This window comes from Anabas testudineus, chromosome 8 (assembly GCF_900324465.2).
Source record: "Anabas testudineus chromosome 8, fAnaTes1.2, whole genome shotgun sequence".
Classification (NCBI taxonomy): domain Eukaryota; kingdom Metazoa; phylum Chordata; class Actinopteri; order Anabantiformes; family Anabantidae; genus Anabas; species Anabas testudineus.
This window is the reverse complement of record NC_046617.1, coordinates 20,043,840-20,068,208: the sequence shown is the minus strand read 5'-3', so window position 1 is coordinate 20,068,208 and position 24,369 is coordinate 20,043,840. Positions and strand designations below refer to the sequence as shown.

The 24,369-nt window shown below is 41.0% G+C and overlaps 2 protein-coding genes and 1 long non-coding RNA gene across 6 annotated transcripts in view; 1 reads left to right on the top strand and 2 right to left on the bottom strand.

The window, feature by feature from the left end:
- Nucleotides 1-13,973, top strand: part of usp43b (ubiquitin specific peptidase 43b) — a 51,846-nt gene extending 37,873 nt beyond the window's left edge. Inside the window, exons 7-16 of the mRNA XM_026352269.1 lie at nt 790-952; nt 2,458-2,569; nt 5,277-5,380; nt 7,619-7,696; nt 7,782-7,911; nt 8,091-8,433; nt 8,881-9,039; nt 9,293-9,469; nt 9,677-10,795; nt 11,070-13,973. Of these exons, the coding sequence (XP_026208054.1) occupies nt 790-952; nt 2,458-2,569; nt 5,277-5,380; nt 7,619-7,696; nt 7,782-7,911; nt 8,091-8,433; nt 8,881-9,039; nt 9,293-9,469; nt 9,677-10,795; nt 11,070-11,080 (2,396 nt within the window). The 3' untranslated portion in view covers nt 11,081-13,973. The remainder of the gene's footprint in view (nt 1-789; nt 953-2,457; nt 2,570-5,276; nt 5,381-7,618; nt 7,697-7,781; nt 7,912-8,090; nt 8,434-8,880; nt 9,040-9,292; nt 9,470-9,676; nt 10,796-11,069) is intronic.
- A 60-nt stretch (nt 13,974-14,033) lies between these two features.
- LOC113156883 lies at nt 14,034-15,430 on the bottom strand. Its single transcript, XR_003298323.1, has 2 exons — nt 14,789-15,430; nt 14,034-14,680 (listed from the first exon to the last, which is right to left on the bottom strand). It is a non-coding gene; the product is annotated as an uncharacterized LOC113156883 (long non-coding RNA).
- A 922-nt stretch (nt 15,431-16,352) lies between these two features.
- LOC113155427 (interferon-induced very large GTPase 1-like) lies at nt 16,353-24,369 on the bottom strand. 4 transcript variants are annotated; one of them, XM_026350180.2, is made up of 4 exons: nt 24,338-24,369; nt 22,602-22,736; nt 21,270-21,301; nt 16,353-21,149 (listed from the first exon to the last, which is right to left on the bottom strand). In XM_026350180.2, exon 4 carries the CDS (start codon nt 21,132-21,134, stop codon nt 16,470-16,472), a length of 4,665 nt encoding a protein of 1,554 aa, XP_026205965.1. In that variant the 5' UTR covers nt 21,135-21,149; nt 21,270-21,301; nt 22,602-22,736; nt 24,338-24,369; the 3' UTR covers nt 16,353-16,469. The 4 variants fall into 4 exon arrangements, with proteins under 4 accessions (XP_026205965.1, XP_026205937.1, XP_026205945.1 ...); XM_026350152.2 differs by lacking the exon at nt 22,602-22,736 and having other exon boundaries at nt 24,338-24,364; XM_026350160.2 differs by lacking the exons at nt 22,602-22,736; nt 24,338-24,369 and adding an exon at nt 22,140-22,151.

Sequence of the window (24,369 nt, the reverse complement as noted above, 5' to 3'; positions counted from 1 at the left end):
TGTCGAAGTCTAATTTACCGTGTTATTTATCACCGTGAACCACCGACATGCTAAGGCCAGAGGTCGTCGGTGGTGGGATGATAACGCAGCTCCACTGACGTCACGTCGAGCAGGGATCGTATAATCTCAGCTCCTCGCTCAGTCAGTCACACTCTTCTGCTCTGTGCTGGTAGAGACAAGAGGGGAACAGGAGAAGTGGTGCGGCTTGGCACCCCACCAGGACGGGATGTGGAGCCGAAGCTGCATCAGATAATGCCTCCTGCTGAGAGTGCAGGCAGCCATTGGTCCATCTGTTCTCCCCTCTGATTCACTGTTCCCCAAATAGAAAGCTGCTGCCTCACCACTTTATATATCTCGAGTCTCCTCCTCACTCGTTGTTAGAGGTGTTAAGTTTAATGCTCACATTTTCAGTATGTGAAATCATCTTCCTCCTCTGAAGGAGAACAAGTGAAATATTGTGTATTTCATGCTGCCGGCTGTCAGAGAACATTTAAAATAGGTTTAAGAAGAATATGTATTTTGAGCAGCGTTTAGCAGATTTATCATCAGTCAGATTGTACAGTCATGTGGCCAAACGTTCTGGCAGTGACACTGATTTAGTTTCACAAACTTTATCGCCTCAGTTTTTTTTTAGATTCGTTTTCCACATTTATGTTGAATTTTAATCATTTTAATGTTTCAAAGACCTGAAAAGAGTCACAGTGTTGACCCTTCAGCTGGTGTTTGGGTCAAATCTATCTCCCCCACCGTCTCTCTAACTGTCTCCTGTCTTCCTCCCTTGTCTCCCAGGGTATCATCACAGCCTGCCATCGTCTCCGTACTCCACGGGGCCTGAGGGTCAGCGGCTACCTTCATCTGGAACGTTGTCGTCTGAGTTCCTCAACCAGGGCGTCCCGGTCAAGATGCTGCTGTTGGTGTGCAACGCTGCAGGTGCAGGACAGCAGGCTGTTCGGTACGTTCAGTCCGCTGACCCTTACTGTCACACTACAGTTGGTAGAGTTCGGCTTCCTCCACATGCTGAAGCAACGTGGTCTAAAAAGATCTCAGCTGCAGCAGCGACGTATTCATGTATTTACAGTGGATTTTGAACTTCTGCATAAATACGACCTGATGTGATCAGATTTCTGTGACACTGTCACTATTTCACAGATGGGAGGAGGCTTTTTGCTGAAATTCAGCAGTTAAGCCAAGAAGTCTTCCAGCAGCTTTCTGGTTGATCCCATGGTCTTAAGCAAACTGTAGACAGACAGCAGAAGCTTCCTCTGCAGCTCTGCCATGAACACTGCTGTGGTTCAGTGCTGTCATGATGATGGACTCACTGACATTGATATTAAAGAGAGGCCTGGACTACTGCACAGCTGCTGTTGGTCGCTCCTAGCTGTTAAATATTCATTTGTACTCTTTTGTTCGAGCCGTGACTCTCTTCTGTGTTAAGGTCGTATCTGATGGTTCTTTTTAAATAAGGCAGGACCTCCCAGACTCTCACCTGACTCTAATTTAATCTTTAAATGAGTCTTGAGCTGAAAAGCTCCACATGTGCTCTAGTAACACATCAAGGTTACATCATGTTAGAAACTACAGAAAGGACTCGGTCCTCCGAGTGTGAGATCAAACGCCTGAGCGGTCTGACGCCTGGCACCATACAGAGATCCATCAGACGAGTCCAGAGAGATCGATATAGGTGAGCTGCAGGAAAGTCAGTCCAAACCACGAGGGTCAGTTTCTCCTTCAAACGTCGTCTGTCGTTGATCAAACCTCCCGTCGTCCTCATTGTTAAAGCAGTGAGACACCTGGAGGCCAAGACAATGACACTGGAGTCACGTTCGTACGTGTTTCTGTCTCTAGTTCAGTCGAACAGCGTCAGACACATTTCAGTGGAATCAAAGCAAAGATAATCTGACCTTTAAATGTTTCTTAGCCTCCTGTGTTAATCTGCTAAAACATTCTCTGTAGCTTTTAAAATCAGCAACATACTGTAATGGAAGAGCTGTGTCTCCTGCTCCGTGAGAGTTTCCAGTTAGATCAGCTGTGATTTTTAGTTCTTTTCCTTCCTGTTCTGAGGTTATTCTACCACTTTAATGCTCATCATCCTGTTAGCCAGTATTTCCATGGTATCAACTTGTGATCTAATGGGAAACGAGATAACTGAGTTAGTTTAGTTTCTAAAGGAAAACACTGAGGTTCGCTCACCCACCCCCGGTGGAGCTACAGTTTTATTGGGTCTCTTCTTGCACACGCCTGCATGCTCATATTGCTCTCATACTAATAAATCTCTAGCACACAATGATGAGCTGCCCTCAATTAAATCTGTGTCATAATGAATGTGTAATGTGATCCATCATTTCAGAGGGATGCTTGTCCCTGTCCTCGTCACTCTTTATCTGCTCTGATGCTGATAGTGTAGATAAAATCGAAGTAATCTGAGTATTACTCGTAATCTCCTTTGTCCTTTTTAAGGTTTGGACCTCCGTTCCTAATGAGGGAGGACCGGTCTATTTCCTGGGACCAGCTGCAGCAGAGCATCCTCAGCAAGCTTTATTACCTGATGATCAATGGAGCTCAGGCTCAGGTACTGAACAGCTCCTCTTAATAATCTGATAATATTGGTTTGGTTTGAATATCAAATATGGCCGTTATGGTAGTAGTGAGATTTAAAATGAGACAAATCTGTCTGAATCTGAAAGTGGAGACAGTCTATCTGTAAATCAGCTTCAGTTCAATCCGTTCCTCTCTGTACGGTCTGTGGTACATTTGCGCCACCTTCCCTTCCTTCATTACTCACCAGTTGTTGAGTTTAAAGACTAAAACTCCAAAACTTTTCCAGCCTTTATAGGTTTCAGCTAGTTGTCATTAGTTTCCTGGTGGCTCTACAATATATTATTCATTATTATTTAATTTTTTATTGACTTGAAACACAACCAGAAACCCCTGGACTGAAGGTGCCGTGTGGTCCTGTGCAGTAAGTCAGTAGAATTAGTTCCATGGTGCTCGTAAAACTTTTATTTTACAGCCTTGTAGTGTGGGCGGCGGTGAGGACATGGCTCCCCCCGGCTCACCTGTTCTTAAACTGGTTTATTGGCTCAGGACAGAGCCGTGTGAAAGCAAACCCACACGCTGACACTGTGTGGTGCAGGTGGGAGCTCCGTGCACCAGCTGGAAGCAGAGAGGCTCTGGTTTCCCCTCTTTGCCGACCAGAGGCAGGTTTCATCACTTGTTTATTCCTCCATCTTTTTTATTTAGTCCTTTAATAAACCTTTCCATTTTATGGTTGAATAGTCATCACAGCTTCTCCACAGCTGGTGTGACGGCTGTAAAACATGGAACACACTGATCAAATGTAAGTAAATTCACTGAAGCCATCGGGTCCTTGCGTGTATTTAAACCCCTCTGTGTTCCAGCATCGAGCCATTTATCATGTAGCCGAACAGATTTCCAGTCAGTGTTTCTGTCTGACAAGCAGCTGCTGTGTAGTGTTTGCTGCAGAATCGCCAGGAGAAAGAGGAGGAGAAGAGTCCGGTGCAACACTTTCAGTTCTCAGTTGGAGATCTGTCGTCTGCTCTGTGGCATCGAGCTGTCAGCCATTTAATTAAAACCAGTTCTCTGCCAAGAAGGAAGCAGATGTTTGCTCTAAATCTTTCATCGCAGCAGAATCTCTAGTTTTCTGGCATCGAAGAAATGAACTCATGAGTTAATTTTTCCGCTTCTAATTTTGGTTTCAGCAAAAATGAAACTCAAAAAACAAAAAAACTCTCTAAAGCCTCTTTCAGCTGAGTCAGTTCAGCTGTAAAATCCAAGAGCGGCTGGTTTGATGATGATGATGATGATGACGACGACTCACTACTTCAAACTAAAACTAACCTAAATCCATTTAATCCAACAGTCCTGTAATAAATCCTCCTTCCTGAAGGTGGCGATGTTCTTGTTTCAGCTCTCTGCTGTAATTATCTTTTCTTGTCACTGTGAAGGTGTCAGGTATAATGTCCAGGTGTCAGTGCTCAGTGACGTGAGCTGCACAAACCAAGAATAAATATGTATTTAACAACTGTCCATCGTTACCTAGAACTGAGTAATGAGGGACAAAAACAGGAGACACATGGGTTCACTGAATAACATATATTATAATAATAATAAATATCAATCTGTAAACTCAGTGGGCACTGGAGGGAGAGTGAAAGACAGAGACTGGCTGCAGCTCTGGCTTTTATACATGGGGCTCAGGTGTTTCTCATTCTGCTGATTACAGTCTCAGGTCTGCAGCCCCGAGGAGAGGAAGCAGAGAAACAGCCAGACAAGGTGACCTGAACATGGGCCGTCACACACGCAGGAGGATTCTGTAACAGACTAAATGTTGGGACTGTCCAGTCGGAGCAATGTGGAGCTGAAACTCCCAACATAATGACACTGTGCTGTTTTGTGGGCTGTAATTGGAGCTCGTTCACCTCGTCAGGCACAAACAATGCTGCAAACATTCTCCGCCTCACACCGCCCTCACTGGACACAAAAAGTGATTAACCCTGGTTGAAAGCAGGATCACGTCACCGGGTTTTGACTCTCACACTGACACGCAGTCCTTCAGCAGGACGCTGACTCTCAGCAGTCAGTTCTTTTGGTGTGTTTTTGTCTTTCTCACACACACAGACATTAATGTGTTTCTGCTGTTGTCACAAATTTATCTTCATCTGCTGCGATAGTGGAAAAAGAATAAACACACAGACAGACATGAATCCACAGAACAGTGAAAACGACTTTCTATTGGACTGTGGTGATCCTGCAACTCAACCTTAAGAGATTAAACTTCAAATCCATAAAAACCAACTACTGCAGTATTTCAGCAGCCCAGTGATTCTTTGAGTACTCTTTGAAGTACTTGAGTATTTCCATGTTACACCTCTTTTTTGTCTCTACTACACTTCAAAGAGAAATATTGTACTTTTTACTCGGTTACATTTATCTTATGGCTGTAGTACATGCTACTTGTCAAATTAAGATTTTAAGCTGTTAAAAACTAATATGAGCAGTATAAACACCATACAGAGGATAATAATGTAATTTGCTCCATAAACAGACACAGGAGCCACAAACTTTTACTTGAATACTTCTGTATATTTCCTGGTAATACTTAATAATATTAATATTTAAAGGTTGTGAGTACTTCTCCCACTTCTTGTTTGTTAGAGCACAAACACCAGACGATAAATATGACAACGTGGGGAAAAACTTCAATCATCAGTCTGTGGTTAAAGTATCTGATACACAGATTCTGTTTCTCTCTCCAGAACACCAGAGTACTGTTCAACATCCGTGTGGTGGGAGGCTCCGCATTTTACAGCTACCTGTCCCCTCAGGACAGCCGGCCGCTCTACCACCCTGCTGTGGACAGGTGAGGATTTAACAAAATGTGGAGGTGGATGGATGACGCGGGAAGCACGATTTCAGTCCAGTATCAGTTCATTAGACTGAAACAGGAACAAAAAGGTTAATTTAGGTTAAAAACCTACTTCAATACCAGCTACTGTAGGAAACCATGAAGGCTAACAGCCGCCTGCAGACATCAGGCTTATTTCAAAGCAAATGATGCTGATGAGTTGAGAGCAGACTTTCACTTTTACAACATGTAGACGTTAAATTTAAAGAAGTTTTAGTCGTTTAGTATTTGCCAATAAAACGTAATGGAGGCGTTCTGGCTACTTTAAAACACAGATGAACTACACTCTGTACTCTCCCTGAATGCCTCACCAGAACTGGAGCTGATGTAGCTCATACTACATCTTACAGACACAGGGTTCCTCTAACCCTGCAGACAAAGTGTGACGGGTCCTGTTACAAGAAGAGATGTTTTTCCAGGGATGTGTTGTTAATTTGCAGCAGGTGGGACGTTGGTGGTCGTGATGCTCATTTTCCTCCTGACCCAACTCGATGGACTAAGACATATTAGAGATATTAGACTATTTCATTTAAATCTGGCTTGTGTGGACTGGACTTGGATCAGAGCTGATATCCAGCCGACAACCTGGAACACACTGCAGTAACATGCTGCTGCTGCTGCTGCTGCTGCTGCTGCTGCGGAGGTGTTAATTGATTTTCCCTCCATCACCAGAGGCGTTTCTTACCTTTTATTGGGTTTTCGTCTGCACAAGTTTGGGTGTTGATTGTGTTGAATCCTGAATCAGCTTTGAGAAGCTGCACTCGCATCTGTAGAACCTGTTTTCATTCAGTACAAACGTCCTGTGTGATCGGACAGACTTCTGTTTGAACATATTTCTACAGTAGAGTTCTAACTACCTACATGTGTCTTCTTGTTTTACTGAGTTAGACAAACTTTTCTGCACATTCTCCTATTATTAAACTAGAGGATTATTAGATTAGTCTAAATGTGTTTTTTGTTACTGTTGACCCAGTGTTCACACACAGATCTGATCAAATTGGTTTTGAAGCAATTTAAATGGAAGCAAATCAAATTTAATAAGATGTTGAGAAAAGCTTCAAGAGTCACAGATCATTTACACATAAGCACATGTTCGGAAGCCAAAGTTAGATTTTTATTCTTGTAAAAACGTGCAGACATTTCTTCTCTTTCCACATGTCTGGCTTTGACTTGCTGAGGTCTGGAAAGCACTTCTTTTTGTGTAGTTGCTGAGAACAGTTCAGTCGTTGAACGGTGCCGATGGGGGAAAGTGCATTTGAAATCTTTTGAAATGCAAATATGCTGCACACAGTATCCTAGAAACTCATTTAATGACAGTGTTTGAACTCTAATGATTCAGAAATATTCTCTGTCCCCAAGTCAACCAGCATCAAACAGCAGAAGAATGCAGCAGCGTTTGAGTCTTTGTTCACTTCTGTCTGCTTCTGTAAACTCTGGGATTCCATGGACATTGTTTTATTTCAAAAGACCTCAAGCTTTTTTTGTGTCTGTGTGTTTATCCACTTACTGCACAATTAGTTTATGTTGCTGCAGTTATTTCTAGTCATGCAGCAGTACGTACGTAGTAACAACAACAGGTGTAGGTCTACCTTTTAGTTACACACTGAAACTTCACCTCAAACACACATTTCAGTGGAAACAAACGTGAGCATTTGAGCTTCAGTCAGTGCTGTGGTGATGCTGACGTCTTGTGGTTAAATAGGATCATTACAACTGCACTGAAACATTGTTAGATCATGAAAATCACTGCCAACATCTACCAGCATGGAAACGTATCTGAACCAGTTAGTGCAGATATTTCTTCCTCTGATTTAGGTGACGTGTCCTTAGAGATAATACCACAGAGCATCAACACACCTGATATCTGCTACTTCAGAAGTTGCTCATTGAATCAGAGAGTTTAACATTTTGAGTTTTCTCTGGCCGTCGATTCTTAAGATGGTGAAACATGTTGTGTTTCCACTGTTTGAGATTTCTTCTGTGCAGTTAAGGACTTTAAGAGGAGGTGGAGGAAGGTTTCTGTTCATTCATATTCTGTTCATTACTGAGGTTTTGTCTCCACCTACTGTCTCTAGATAGAAAAACTAAACAGTTGGTAACATGCATTTACTTGTTGCCACACAAAAGATGAAAACTCGGTGGGTTTGGAGCTTCAGGCCACATCTTAAAGCTTTCGCTCTTCCTGTGTTTCAGAGCTCTGAAGCTGTGCGGCTCTGGAGGACCTCCACACGTCAAGCTCATTATCGAGTGGGAGCACAGAGTCAAAGACTGGTCAGTGCTCTGTATGTTACAGAACCACCTCTCATCTGCCTCCTGTGTGTTTTCTGTAACGACCCCTGTGTGTCCTGTGCTGCAGCCTGTTCGGTAACATCCAAGAGGAGGTGGTGAAGGATGCAGAGAGCGTGAGGAACCTGCAGCAGCAGCACGTCCAGCAGTACAGCTGCACCCTGGACGAGTGCTTCCAGCTCTATACCAAAGAGGAACAGGTCGGCAAGGAGCCTCCTGAATCTTCCCCCAGTCTTCCGATCCATGATTTGCTGTTGTTGAACATATTATATATACATTTATTTAATTACAGTTTAATGAATATTCCAGTACGGAGGATTACTAGACAAAGTGGTCTTGTTAATTAAGGTCATCTTCTCCCCACCCCATCCTCCTCCAGCTTGCACCTGACGATGCCTGGAAGTGCCCTCATTGTAAGCAGCTGCAGCAAGGCATGGTGAAGATGAGCCTGTGGACGCTGCCGGACATCCTCATCCTCCACCTGAAGCGCTTCAGGCAGGTGGGAGAGCGGAGGAACAAACTCACCACGTTCGTGCACTTCCCCCTGGCGGGTCTGGACATGACGCCTCACATGGTGAGCCGCAACCACAGCACCCACCAGCCCCCACTCCAGCCTGGGTGGAAGCAGCCCCGTCGACCCGACCTGGCTCCGCCTGAGTTCCTGTATGATCTGTATGCTGTGTGTAACCATCACGGAGGAATGCACGGTGGACATTACACAGGTACGAACATCTTCAGTGGAAGGCCTAACTCAGTTTATTAGGTACACCTGCCTACAGCTAGGTCAGTGTGATCTAACCATCCTGCAGTTCGTCTTCATGAGGTAATAACAGTATAATAACAGATGATGAATTGGTCACTCAACTGGATTTCACATTCTGCACTTCGGGTGATGTAATGGACTTCTCATCCAGCAGAGGGCAGCAAATGTCCCAGAGAGGTCAGCTCGGAAATGAAATGGCTGCTGAAGAAAAAAAAATACAAAAGGTGCTGAGAATAAAAGGATTTAAAGTTATATGGTGTGATTGACCCAGTAAACAGTTCTTCTATAAGTTAAAACTTCAGAGTAGGGACGGCACCGTATTTAAATCCCCGTCTAAAACACATGAAATGCGTCGCGAGTTCCAAAATGTTTTTTTGTTGATTTACTCTGTCACTTCTTGTTGCAGCCTTCTGTAGGAACTCTGTTGATGGCCAGTGGTACAGCTATGATGACAGCAGCGTGGAGCCAGTTCCACAGGGGGAGGTGTGCACACGAGGAGCCTACATCCTCTTCTACCAGAGACGAAACACCATCCCCCCCTGGTCTGCCAGCTCCTCAGTCACTGGTCAGTCCTTTAAAACTCTCTGCAGCAGCTTGTTATCCTGTCAGGTCAAGTGGAAGCTGCTTAGTTTATGTTCTAGAAATAATGGAGGGGATGTTGTCGTATCATCCCACCTCCCAACGTCCTTATCTACAGTTTGTGTTGACCCCGGTCCTAGAGTCAGGGCAGCATCTGTGTTCAGTTTCCAGCTTCTTACTTTCTCTTCCTGTACATTGTTCTTTGCTTTACTAAAGTGATGTGCAAACTCTTGTTGCAGGTTCCACCAGCTCCTCCATGTCTGACCACTGGCTGGTCAGGCTGAATGGGGGCAGTAAGAGGGGCAGCGTGGTGTCAGGAGGTCCCATCCCGGTACCTCAGCACACACCTTTACAGGCGCCAGAGTCTCCTGAGCTGCCGGTGTTTGGAGATGAACCCCAGAAAACAGTAGAAACAAGTGGGTGTCTGGAGTTTCATATGTTGTTGAGTGACTTTACACAACGTTATAAAGCTAAAGTCATTAAGATTTCAGTCCTGGTTCATTTTATTACACTCACACAAATCACACTGACTTTACCCCATAGAAGGTTCCCAGTCTTTACAAGTGCACCTTTCATTTTCATGTGCTTGAAGTAGAAATAATGTCTTGTGTGTATTCCTTCAGATGGGTTTGAGGTCAAACCATTTGTCCGTGGAACCCAAGGCAGGAGCGTCAGCATGAGATCACCCACAAAGCCGAAGGACTCTCTGAGCAAAGTTCTCCCACTGCGGTGGTCTTTTGGCTCCAAGGACCGGATTAAACACCCAGCTCAGACCCAGCCCGGAGAGCTGGTGGAGTATCTGGAGTCTGGGCGTCGGCCACGATGTACCAAAGACCCCATCATCTCACTGGTAGCCACCCCACCACAAAGGACTTCCCAGGGAAGACATTTCAAAGAAGGACAGGACTGCAGCTCACCTAGTGGCAGCAGCCTTAGTTACACAGACCGACCCAGCTCGGACACTTGTTACTCTCCTAAAATACCAGAGGGACAGAGCAGACCTTATGTGGAGAGGAACATGAACCAGGGAGTTGGTAACAACAGAACCAGAGATGATGGATCTCTGAGGTACAGATCCTCTAAGAGGGCGAGGCAGGACCAGGGCAGGAACCTGGACTTCTATCTGCACAGAGGAGCCATTCTTGGGGGTCACATCAGTCACAGTGCACCCCCAAGCAGAGACTCGACACTGAGAAGAACTAAAGTCCAGACAGGGGGTGTCTCCAGGGGGCAAAAGGACTTGTTTCAGATGGGATTTCAACCTGAGGACAGGAGGGGGCAGGGGGGGCAGGAGGGTCGCAGCCATGACAGCCTCTTGTCTTTTTTCAAACCTGGTTTCATGAAGAAAGATGTTCCTAAGTCCCCAGTTAATGGACGAGACAGACGCATGAATGGACACGGACATCTGGGGAATGTGACAGGAGTTAACTCGGCCAAACTGTCGCTCTCCAACGGCACGCTGACCACGATGCTGCGGGAAGACGGTAAGGCTGACGGTGTCCCTAACCACAAGGTACAGCTGCTCAACGGAAAGGCGGGGGCTCACCTTGTAGACCCTGCAGACATTAAGCGTGCACACAGCTCGAGCAACATCCAGACGAAACTAGATTTGACGTTTCGCAGGTGTGCCTCCCTGCAGAGGAACGGCGACGTTGTAGTCCCTCCAGCCCACCGCATCCTGATGTCAGACAAGTCCGGCTACGCCACTCTGCAGCGCACACGATACAGTACCACCTCCCTGGGTAGGCACATACCTGTCCCTCAGTCCTGTTTGTGAGCCCGCAGTACATGCTAAGCTAAGTCGATACCGAATTTTAGGAGTTGCTCGCTGTTTTTTTGTCTGCAGTAATAAAAGCAGTAACCAACAGCGTGGTGAGTTTAGTTTTACACAAACTGTGGTGAACACAGCTTCAGATTTCAAGTGCAAACATTCTGTACGGTTTTATTATTGAAGAGTTTCTTTTAAATTGCTTTAGTAGAAGGTTATCACATGACTGATTGCTTTGTTTTTTCAAGTGCCTCTGTGACATCCCAGAATGACTGAACACCTCCCTGCTGATCTCTACACAAGGTTACGGGAGATGCTCCCAGCAGGAGGCAGCGCTGGAATCACAGTAGATCTTCTCTCTCTCTCTTTCCTTCATAGTACTGTTCTAAGTTCTTACCTGTGTGTGTCTTAAACTAAATCTATGCAGAGTTGAATTTACAGAGGAGAAATACTGCTGTAATGTGATTTTTTTCTGTACTGATTCTGTTTATAAAGCAGTCTACTGTTAATACGCTGTTTTTATTTGGGGCTTTGGTGAATATTTTAACAGTAGGTGGTGAAGGTGGGATTTGCAACTTTTAGGCCTTTATACATAGGACTTTATAAATGAAACATCATTCAACACATACATTTTAGAAACATATGCACTAAAACAGTAAAATCCTTCTTAAACACTGAAAATGTTGTAACACCTGCACTGTAAATTAGCTGCTGTAACAATAAGAACTAGTGTTTTTTTTTTGTCTACAATCATTTTTCTGTTATATTAACACATTTTATTTTTAAAGCTTCCATGTGCAGAGGTCACCTACTGATTTGTCGGCATGCAGAGCAATAAAATAATTAAAAGTAATTTACATTTCCACCTCACAGCCCCGTGTGCATATACTTAAGTTGGATTTAAAGATTTTTTTGCACAGGACCAGAAAACGAATCTCACCATTATTGAGATTTCACACACTATTGACTCTTTCTCTGAGTCCGCAGCAGGAGGTGATGTTATGGAGAGAAAATATTCTCAGTAATGTTGTACAAATAAAATCAAGGTCTATAAATGTGGGTTCAATGAGCATCAATCATCTGACGCCAAACCTGCACATAGTAACGGTGTAGGTGCACAAAACAGCCTTAGTAATTCCCCTTTTACCTTTACATGAAGTATTAAAACAGGCACAGAGCAGAAGTGGAACAATACATCCCTGCACATTTGGATCAGCTTGAATCTGACAGAATTGTCATTTGAAAATTAACATCTGTGCACATGGATCCAGTTGCATTTGTTTTCAGATTCTGATCCATTCATCATCATTTCCCGTGCATTATTCTAGTGTCATGTGGCTCTAGTTTTACTAACTTAACTTTCAATTCAGGGACATAAATTTATGTATATATAATAAATATACAGAACACATCAAGATGAAGCTTGTTAGAGCGGCTGTGAATTTGTCTTACGCTTCATGTACCACTTTAATATCACAAAGTTGCAAAATTACTAGATGATGATAAAATCTAGAAAAGCACAAGAAGTAGAAGTACAAGTTGGTATGTACAATAATAATATGATTCATTCAACTCGTTTCCTGTATTGGTTATTAGTCATGAAAGAGCTGAAAAGCCGGATGCACAAGCTTACCATCAGCACCTGAACATAACATACCAATCAACCCACACGTGTTGGACGGTTCATAAACATTTGGATCAATATGTAAAAAATAGAACTTTTTTTTTCTTAGATATTCATCTGCACAAGAAGTTTTTCAAAAGAAGTTTTATCTGATTCATAAACTAGAAGTTGAAACAATTCAAATACTACGATATTAACTGATCTGATGAATTTACAGTTTCACATTTGTTTAGACTGATTGATGCCTTAAGGACTTGACACACATTAGTAAATCTTGTTGTTGCCAGCACTGCTAAAATCTTCTCTATATGAAAATCCTGCTGCCTCTTAGCTGTCTTCAATACAGAGTCACTGGTTCTGTATCTGCAAAGCTCCATGAGAACATTAATAATCAATTACAGTCATGATTTGTGTCTAATTTACAGTTTATTTTAGCTTGTGTGTTGTAAAGTGTAACTGGGGATTATTATGGGATAGAAGAGTCCACGTCGGTTGCCTACACTCTGTGTTCATGTTGTCCTTGACTATATTAAAAACACTCTTTACCAAAATGAAATGAGAGTAAATGGAGGATGTTTGAGACATTTTGGGAAAAACAGTTAGAATCTATTTTATTAACTTTTTTAAAAGTCTACATTTTGTACCTGATGTGTTATTATGTAAATTAAGTCTCAGATAAAAAGGTTATTGTATAATGTCAGATTAATATCTAAGTGGGGCTGAATTGGACACAACACACGTCCCTGTACTGGTCTGTTTGTGACGTCTGCTTCATGTACTGCAACTTTTATGAATTACAAATTAAACACAGCTTTTCTCACAAAGAATCATTTCTTGCAGTTGGTGTGTAACCTTTCTTACCTGTAGTTCATATTATGCAGCTGTGGATCATTTTTAGGATTCATGATGGATGTGCCGCCTCTGAGTGACCTGCTCAAATGAACCCTGAGGTCTAATCACTCATGAGGGGTTATCTTTTTAAATGTACATTTAGTCATTGAGCAGATGACTTGCTACTGGACAATAGTTCTTTTTTTCAGCTCCCCTGCTTTTTGTACATTATTTCTGAGTTAATTTGTGGACTCTTCATTGTGGTTACACTGTCTTTTTTCCCTATTAAAGTTATTGATCTTATCTTAGGGAATCATTCTGCCAGAGAAAACGATGCAACGTTTGCATGTTCCAGTCTCAAACGTAGATGACTCTCCTAGATTTACCCCTCCGATTGCTCTGCAATAGATCCCAATAGATGCCCGTCTCACCAAATGTGACATGTCTGATGTCACTGTCCCATTTACTGTTTAAGAAGTACCAGTGGCGAAGGAAGCTGCTGAACCTGGTCCCTTGAAACGTCATATGACTCACTGATACTCAGAAATTAGACCTTTCACTAGATAAATGCTTTTCCTCTATGTCCAAAGAAAGAGAGGTCAAACACGGCTTGACGTCTTACTGCCGAAAATCTGAAAATAACACTTCTGGGCCAAAAGCAGAAAGAAATTTGTTCTGTTATAAAACATTACCTGTTATTTAAGAAGACAATGAAACTAATTAAATGAAGTAAAGAAGAAAAAAAGAAGAAAATAAGTACAAGATTGTTTTGGGTTCTTATTGAATAAAAATTACATCAAAAATTAAAAGAAGGGAAAAAAAACATTTATCAGCCAATACTATTACAAAAGTTGGACATTTGTCAATAAATGTTAATAAACACTTATAAACACATTGTTTAGTTAGCAAAAGTTTGCATACACTTCTCAGCATGCATTTGATCAAGAGTGCACTTCACTCAACATTTTACATAAGCGGACACTGAATTTTATTTGGACACAGCAAAAAGATAAGAACAGAAAAAACTATTCTCATAATGTAAAACAGTTAAGGTAAAGCAATTAGATAACGATGCCAAAGAGAAACACATTAGAGTGCTGTAGGAAGAACTGTTTCTAATTCATGAGGTGCAAGAAAAGAGAAAGGGGACCAAGAACTGAGCCCTGCGGAACACCCCTATAGAGGCAGAGAGAGTTAGAGGCTTGCCCCTGCCCCTTAAAGGTTCGACCAGACAGGAGGATCTGGTGGTCAAGTGTCAGAGGCTGCAGATAGAACAAGGAGCAATACGACAGAATACTGAGACGCAGGTTTTTCCGCCCACCAGGCTTCAGTATCTTCAGGAGTTCATTTTCTCTGGAGTGACCACTACTGAAGTTGGACTGGTTAACACTCAGGTGGTCGTTCCTAAAAAGGAAGTCAGTGAGTTGATTGAAGACTGCTTGTTCAAGACTCTGACCAGAAATGAAAGAAGAGAGACAGGTCTGTGGACAGTAGGTTTGAAAGAACACTGACCTGTGGTGGGAGTTGGGTAGCAGAGACCAGAAAAGAAGACTGCTCAGGATTCATCCTGAGGCTCCAATGGAACATTACAAGTGGGATGGGAATATTTGAAATTTAGAAAGAGACTGTGAGCTGAATGAAAGTAAAATCACTGACCTTTTCTTTTCAACATTGTACACTGAGTTTAAAAACTAAAAATTGTGAGAATTTAATTACCGTATTTTCTGCACAATAAGGCACACCTAAGAGCCTTCAATTTTGTCAAAAGCCGACAGTGCGCCTTATAATCCTTATAATATTGAGCAGCAGCAGCAGGTCTCTCAACTACGGTAAACAGCCGCCGACTCCATTTTCCCTCGTAGAAGAAGTATCGCACGGTGCATATTGGGATATATAACTGCGTGAAGCGTGTTGTTTCATTTCCATTTGTGTGTTGGTGCAAAAACCCCAAAATGGCTCCTATTAAGAGACACGGTTACGACGCAGAGATTAAACTCAAGGCGATCAGTCACGCAGTAGAACATGGGAATAGACGTTCAACATTAACGAATCAATGGTGCTGTATCTTGTCTTTACTGGTGTTGTTAACTGACGAGTACATTGCTCTCAACTACATTTTATCCTATCTTTTCTTTATGTAACTGAAGAAACAGAAAGAAACTAAATTAATAAATAATACACATCGTTACACATTTGGTGTGTTACACTCACACACGCTAGTTTGACTTGAATGAAGCTAATTACAATAAAACGCACACGTAATTTATCACATGTAACAGGTAACAACTAACATTCTTCTAATGACAATAAACATGTTAATACTTACAAAGACAAATGCTTTCCAAGGCACAAACGTATAAATCACACTCAGCATAAACATGAACCAGTTGGTTTTACTGTGGAAACTAAACTAGTTTAATTTACCAACGGAGAAAATACGTCGAAGCTGTACTATTGAACAGAGTGGAAAGAGCGCTCACTCTGCAACTAATTATCTTAACAAAGATCAACTAAAATACACAACTCTCACTCTGACAAATTTTAAGAACAATACTATAATACTTTTTAGCGGCCTTTGTCACAACTTATATTTATTCATTTATCACTTGAACTGAAAGGCACGACACGGCCAGAGCACATCATCAACTTCATTTTGGGAGTGAACGGAGTTGTCAGAACGCCGGTTTGTAATCTATTAATAAAGTTTGACCGACCTATCTGACTATTGACATTGTTTACATTCCCTTTATCGCAGCTCTATCTAATGGTTGCATAACGTAACGCCAGCCTCTACTGTAGCGTCTATTCTATGCGCCTTATATATGAAAAAAGATTTAAAATAGGCCATTCATTGAAGGTGCGCCTTATAGTGCAGAAAATACGGTACTACTTTACATACTGTACTTCAAAAATACACAGCATCCTTCATTTGTTTTAAATGTTCCTTAATGTCATTTAAATGAAAAAGTTGAAACTGAAAATGCAAAAACACTTAAATATTTTCAGACATTTTTTTCAAACTACCATATATATATATATATATATATATATATATATATATATATATATATATATATTTTTTTTTTTTAAGTATGTGATATCTTTAATACGACTATATGTGTGACTAAGTATAATCACTTGAGTAATGAATCAAAAACGTCTTTTCAGCACAACTGTTGGTTTTTTTGCTGATTCACAGATTGTACATTTCATCCAGACTTTTAATCGCTTCCTCTTTGCAGTGCGTTTTCCACTCACTAGGAATTTTTCCACTGCCATGAAATTTTAGATTATAGTTCCCTTCCAGTTTACTCTGAAATTGACACACGAACCATTTCCAGTACGGTAGGTTAGATCCATCAGGAGTAATTCTCCAGTTAGCAAACTCTGGTCCAGCAGTTCGGTACTGTTTAAAAGGAATGGACTTAACTGAATCCTGACTACGGTAAAAATGTCCATCACTTGCAACTTTTGTCGTGCAAAACTCAAAGCTCATTTCCACTGTGTCTTTATAGTGCATACCATAGACTGCAGTGGCTCGATGAAAAGGAACACTGTGATCTCCATCATGATTTTCCAGAGTATTGGTACAAACAGCTCCACAGAACGGACACTGTACCCAGCAGCACCTACACAGCTGATCAATGAGGATTTGATCAGGCTGCAGCCTGAATTCCTTCATCTTCTCCAGTGAGAAGCTGCTCGTCTCTGTAACGATGGACACCAGACCTTTCTCTACCTCTTTCTTAAGAAGCTCAAAATCACTGATGTCACTGAAGTTTTGAGAACAGATGGTATCAAATGTCATCTTGTCTTTTAGTAAACTGGAGAATTCCTTCAGCCACATGTCTGTGTCTCCTCTCTGGACTTTGACTTTCTCTGTTGCTGTAAATAAAGCTCGAATCACAAGTTCTTTAATGTCTTGAACATTTTTCTTGAGTATATTCAGAGTTTTATCTTTGTGTTCTGTGAAGATGTATTTCTTTACTTCCTCTTTTATAAAACTCTCCACATGTTTCCTTGGATGTTGGATGTAGTTCATGAAACCACTAAATTTCTCTTTCTCTGCCAGTGACTTCAACACGTGTTTCTCCAAGTTCAGCCTGTTCCCACTGAATGCTGGGAAACTGCACCTCATCTCTCCAGCCAGATCAATGGCAGTCTTGTTATAAACAGCCTCAACAGTGGAAACCTTCAGTTTTTCACAGATCAGTTCTCCAAGAACAACAGCAGATGAACTTCCTCTGCAGAAGCTTCTGAAAATGTTGGAATATTGATCTCTCTTGTTTTCTAAAAACATCTGTGGATCATTCTTCATCTTGAATTTTTTGATGGACTTTAAAAACCAACTTCCTGCTCTGTCAAATATGAACAATAAGAGATCAACTGTAAACTCTTTCTTCAGAGTACATTTCCTCTCTGATTCAAATTCTGTCACTTTATCTTTGACATTTTTGGCCACTTCTTGTAAATAAGTTGGACTGTAGCCTCTTGTAGCTACAGGTTTGCTTTTGAATGTGTCCATGGACTGTTTCTCAACATCGTCAATGAAGGATCTGATCAGATGTTGTTCTTCATATGATTGATTATGAATAAACCCAGAGGTTCTCTGTTTAATTACATAATCATTATAATCTGTCAGATCTGCCATGTTTTTGTATGTTTTTTGGATTTTTCTGTCATTTATCAGTTTCCATTCAAAACCAAGCTCTTGAACAATTGTTGACTGATCATCTTCCAAGTTGATGTCCTCAGTAGGTTTAATATCTGCAGTTAATTCACTAACCCAGTGTCTCCAAACAGAGTTGAACTGCTTTTCAAGTTCCTCTTCATCTTTGTTCTTGTCTTTTAACTGCTGAGCGAGTTCTTTGCTCTTTTCTAGCAGCTTGTTCTCAAACTCTGTTTTCTGATCTTCCAGCTTTTTACAAGCTTTCTTCTGCTGGAGAACTTCATCCAGTTTTCTTTTCACTCCTCTCACCAGTTCTTCATGAAACTCTTTGATTTTAGTTTCAAACTGTCCTCGCCACTGGACCAACATTTCTTTATCTTGGTCCTCATCAAAGTACGTCGTCATATCTTTTTGGATTCCTTCATATGTTTTGCTCATTTCTTCAAAAAGATCACTGAGCTCGACCTTTTCAAGTTTTCCATTTTCTATTTTGGTATAATATTGGTTTTCAATAGTCAACATGTTGGTCCTCAGGGTCCAGGTCCAGTTCCCGTACTGGACCTCAAGTTTTCTGTACACTGAGATTTCCAGTGTGTTTTTGAAGCTGAAAACAAAGTTTTCATGAATCAGGGCATTCCACAGGTCCTGGATTTTACCTTTGAACTGTGAGAGAGTAACCCCAGCAGACTGGGAGGCTTTAGAGAGGATGAAGTTCTTCAGATCTTGGACACTCTCACTGTAACCTGGATTTGGAGGAGCCATTGGTGGATTTCCCTCCCACAGTTGGGCAAAGTATTTCACATCTTTCTGAACATCAAATGCAATGATGTCACTGAAACACTCAGCGTCACAACCCTCCTCTTTAGCTGCTAGTTGAGCCATCTGGTCCAGTTTTTCTTGCAGGCGTCTCTTTCCGTCCATGTTTTTCTCTGCAGCTGCAACATCTGTAACATTCTGGTGAACAAACACACAACTTGGAGAAAGTTTCACTTTCTTCATCCTCATAAAAGCCTGAACAACGATCTGCAGGACATCCTGCATGTCAGCTGGGTTCTCTCCAAAGATGTTGATCAATGTCATGTTTCCCAGACCAACAACAAATGTCGCCAGTTCATTGTCGTGGTGAAGAGTGGTGTTACCGGCCAACTCCAGAGCACGCAGTCCTTCAGTGTCCACCACTAGAATATAGTCAAACTGAAAGTCTTTCTTCATCTCCTCTGACACTTTGACCAGCTGCATGAAGGCGCCCTTGGTGCACCTGCCAGCACTCACTGCAAACTGCAATCCAAACATGGCGTTCAGCATTGTTGACTTTCCACTGCTTTGTACGCCCAAAACTGACAACACAAAAACTCTCTGGTCGCCCAGTTTCCTGATGACTTCATCTAAAAGACTAGAGATCCATGATAAAGGTACATGATCTGCATCACCATCCATCAGCTCCATCGGGTGTCCTGATATCATCAGTTGTGCAGCCAGCTCAGGGTATTTAGACCAGTCAGTCTGAACCTTCTCTGGCTGTTTCTGCAGAGATTTATGGGCTTCATAGATCTGTCCCATTTCTCTAAAGATGTGCTCCAAGCCAAAGGTTGCTGATTGGAGTTTCTTTGATATTTCTTCAAGCTCAGTTTGTTTGGTTTTTAACAGATCAGATTTCTCATGTTTCCTCTTCAGAGACCTGACCTCAGACCACTTTTCATCATAACTCTGCAGGATTGAAGAGAGGTCATATGTAGATAGAGCATCTATTAGGATCTGGGTGCATTTCAGGAAATACTCTTTGTCTGTTGATGTTAATGATGAGAGACTTTCAATGAACAACTTCATCAGTTCACTACAGGAAGCTGTGCATTGATCTTGTCTTATTTTCATCATCTCCTGTTTCTTTTTACATTTCTCCTTCTCAATGTGTCCTTTGAGCTGATACAGTTCTTTATTTATTCTGCACCAGTCGTGCCACAGTTTGCCTTGACAAGGGAGAAATGTGTCTTTGATCTTTGACACGTCCATCCCCTGAAATAAATTCACTATTTTCACTGCAGCAGATTTTCCATCTAGACAAACTTCATCATTTTCATCCACTCTGACAGCAAATCCATCAGAAAAGGTTTCAAGCTGGAAGGTTTTATGTGGTCTAAATGAAATTCCCCCTATGATTCTTTTAAGTTCTTCAGTTATGTTTGGCTGGGTTTTGTCTTTTAAACCTATTTTATATTTTCCCTTTTTCATCTGGACTGCATCACAATCGGTATCATCGATGAGAATAATGAGAGGTGTTTCACATTTGTAAAGGGATATGATGACTATAGTACTACTGTGGCTTTTTTCCAGAGTTGGTACAAGAACAACATTGATGGAAGATCCTTCAGTCAGTATATCACGCTGCTGTTCAAACAACAGAGCATCACCATGAAGATTACAGAAGGCCACACAGTCAGTGAAGGCATCATTGGGTTTTCCAGCAGGACAGTACCAGGCAATCTCTGCCACACCATCCATCAAAAGGCGAGATTTGGTGCTACCTGGACAGTTTCTGTGGAAGAAGGTGCTGTGACGGTCGTTGATCAAAGTGTTCATCAGCTGAGATTTAGACACTGACAGTGAACCCAGGCGGAAAAATGACACCATGGGAGTCTGAGCTTTGTAGATGGGCATACTCTTCATGGTGACAGTGTCTGAACTGTCTTTGGTTTGAGTTTTCTTCCATGTTTTAATTATTTGTCTGAATGTCCATAGAGGAAACTCAATATCCTTGGAGACTGGGTCAGGGACAAGCAAAGGTAAGGCGTACTGACACTGTGACAGCTTTGTAATCATGTTCTGCTTAAGAACAGTGTCTGAGCAGTGAAATGCTGCCATCTGAACATCCATTGGATGCACACGATTCTGATTTGTTTTAACTGTGTCTACCTTGGTGCTAAACAGAGGATCTAAGTCATCGTCTTCTGCGTCAACAGAGTCAAATACTCGGTCAGACTTTGAACTGTCTTGTTTTACAGGAATATATCTGGCTCTGTAGTCTAACATCATCAGTCCCCGAAGAAAACTATGAGCTAGATCTTTTTCAGATGTCACATGGTCCTGATTTACAGGTGGATGTATTTTACGAAAATCTGAAGGAGACAATTTCTGTTTGTTGTGAAGGTGAAGTCTGTTAAATAGAGCTTCTTTTGGACTCAATTTATTCATTCTGTTGACCGACAGCTGTTGATAAGTAAATAGATAAGACAAATAATAAATTAATTGTTGTGTGTAAAAAAAACAGACATAGAATTGCATAAAATAAAACACTGTCAACAAGAAATTGTAAAGTTCTTACCTTACCTTTTTTTCACTTATATTCTTGGATAGGGCACCTGTAGGACGAAATGTTACGAGCTGTTAGTTCATTTATCTACTCTTTATCAAAAAGTAATATGTTTTACTGTAAACACATGTATACTCATTCATAAAATGTTTTCCTTGAAATAATAAAGTGACCACATGATATTAATATGATGTTTTATATTTTATTCTTGGGCTCCATCCATAAAAGACTAGATGATTTTCAGCCACAGCTGGGCCAGACACTGTAGGTGCAATTGCCTGAAAATGAAAGAGCCAGTTATGGACTTCAAAACCACTTTTGACTGCATTTTCACTATCAGCCAGCATACATAAACCCGTTCAAGGCAAGCGTTGGACTTCTGAGTATGTGTAGTTTCACAAAAGTATTTATGGAACAACAAAGGACAAAATGAATAATACGCCCAATTTAGGTTTCTGGTTTGTTGCAAATAAAGATCCACCAATCAATTGACTTAAGCGAAAATATTGCAGTGGATGTTTGACAGCACTACTGGAAAAATATTCTGTGGACAGATGAAACCAAAATTGAGTTGTTTGGAAAAAAACACACAACACTATGTGTGGAGAAAAACAGGCACAGCACACAAACATCAAAACTTCTTCCCCACTGTAAAACATGGCAGAGGGAGCATTATGGTTTGGGGCTGCTTTGCTGCCTCAGGGCCTGGACGGATTGTTGTCATTGATTCAAAAGTTAATTCCAGAGTTTATCAAGACATTTTGCAGGAAAACATAAGACCATCTGTCCCCAACTTAAGTTCCACAGAGGATGGGTGATCCAACAGGACAATGATCCAAAGCATACAAGTAATTCCAAAAGAATAGCTTCAACAGAACAAAATACACCTCCTGGAGTGGCCCAGTCAGAGTCCTGACCTCAACCCGGTTAAAATGCTGTGGCATGACCTTAAGAGAGCCGTTCACACCAGACATCCCAAGAATATTGCTGCACTGAAACAGTTTTGTGAAGAGGAGTGGTCCAAAATTACTCCAGATAGTTGTGCAGGTCTGATCTGCAACTACAGGAAACGTGTGGTTGAGGTTATTGCTGCCAAAGGAAGGTCGAATAGTTATTAAGTCCAAAGGTTCACATATTTTTCCACCCCGTGTTCAATAAAAACATGAAAACATATAATGTTTGAGTAGTATTATTTTAAGCAGACTGTGTTATTTTATGGTTTTCACTTAGATGAAGACCGGAGCACATTGTATGACAAATTAATGCAGAAAACCATAACATTTCAAAAGGTTCACAAAGTTTTTCTTTCCACTGTACATCTCCAGAGTCCAGTTACTGGTCCTACCAACCTGTCCAGTGTTTTTGGTGCTTGTTGTTGTTGTTTTTTGTTGCCTGCTGTTCTTTTCTCTCTCCTCTTACCACTTGCCCCAACCAGCCGAGACAGATGGCCGCCCACCGAGCTTTATTCTGCTGGATTGTTTCTGCTGTTAAAGGGAGTTTTTCTCTTAGTGCTTGCTCAAATTGTATTGGCAGTTTTTCTATATAGTTCTATATATGTGTATTTAGAATTATATAGATATATACACATTTAGAATTTAAACCTTAAACACTCTAAAGTGCCTTGAGATTTCTGTTGTGATTTGGCGCTACATAAATACATAAATGAAACAGAATTAAAATTACTAATTACCTGGTGAAATCAGGTTTGTCTAATTCCCCAATTAGGTTAATCAGGTTTCCCATTTATATGACGGTTAAGAAATCAGTTTACGAAAGAAAATCCGATGGTAAGCTGGTTACATGAGTGCACGTAAATACACAAAATATGGTCATGTAAAAATGAACACAAATTTTAGATCTGAAAGCAGACGTAATCTACTAAGAATTCTGAATTACGTTTAAAATGTGGGGGCTATGTCCAGAGAAAACTGAGAATACTGTATTTGCCCTGTCAATTGACATTTGTAAAATCCAACAACTAGGATTCATAGCTCTAAATTTTCCAGGGCCACTTCCCATTCAATGTTTGTAACTAAGCATACGTTTTTGTAAAACATTGTAACAGAAAAAAGCATTTTTTAATCAACTGGCACCCTTCCAACACAGTTTGGTCAAAAAAATGATGGATAATCCGGATTTAATTCAGTATAAAAAATAAAATAAAATAAAGCAAAATATGACATTACTTTTGCTGTTATTAAAGCGTTATCATACAAACTCAGCAACAATTTTGAATTACTATAGCAGCAGTAAGTTTACCAAACATTTTTCACAATATTTGACTCTACATAGATGCCACTAATGCCATTCTTGCTGATTTCTCATGACCAACTTTTTAAATCTGCAAGGAGTTGTGTCACTCATAGCGCTGCAGTTATCTACCATATGTTTTTTATGATAATAGAGGAAAATGGAATGAGCATCTTTACTGTAACTTTGAGGTGGGAGGAGAGTAGAACACTACTTTCTGACCTTCTCTGCTACAAGAAGAAACTAGAAAAACTAGAAAATATATTTTAACCACTTGAAAAGCAAAACATCAGTCATTAAGAAATCAGATAGTATAACTATTTGTTAAACCTTTGTTTTTATATTGTTTATTGTATTTTCAGTCTGAATGTGCAGGCAGTGAAGTCTCAGACTTTTCTTTGTTACAGCAGCAGAAAATGAACAACAAAACATCGGCAACCTTTTTTTTACTTATTGTAACCAGTCACGCAATAAACATAAATTGAATTTAAGGATGCAGTCATCTTTTAGGCAAACTTTGAATTTTTCTTCTTAACCCAACCATGTTTATTTAGTGCTGAAACCTAACCTAACCATGATGTCTTTATGGCTGATTTCTCCATTGTGGCACCATTGAGGCGGCAGACACCACTTTGGTGCATGTGAATGCTGTATATGAAAAATTTCCAATGTTATTGTTAACTTTCATTTTACTTTATTTACACACACCAGAGCTGATAAGATGATATATTCTAAAAGACTGAAGGTTTGTAAAGAGTCTTAGTCTTAGTTAGGGAGTCTATGCACAGAAAAAAGTGTTTTAAAAAACACATTAAAGAATGTTTCACAAACTCACCTTTGTTTTCAGGTAGCTGTTCTCTGCCTGCT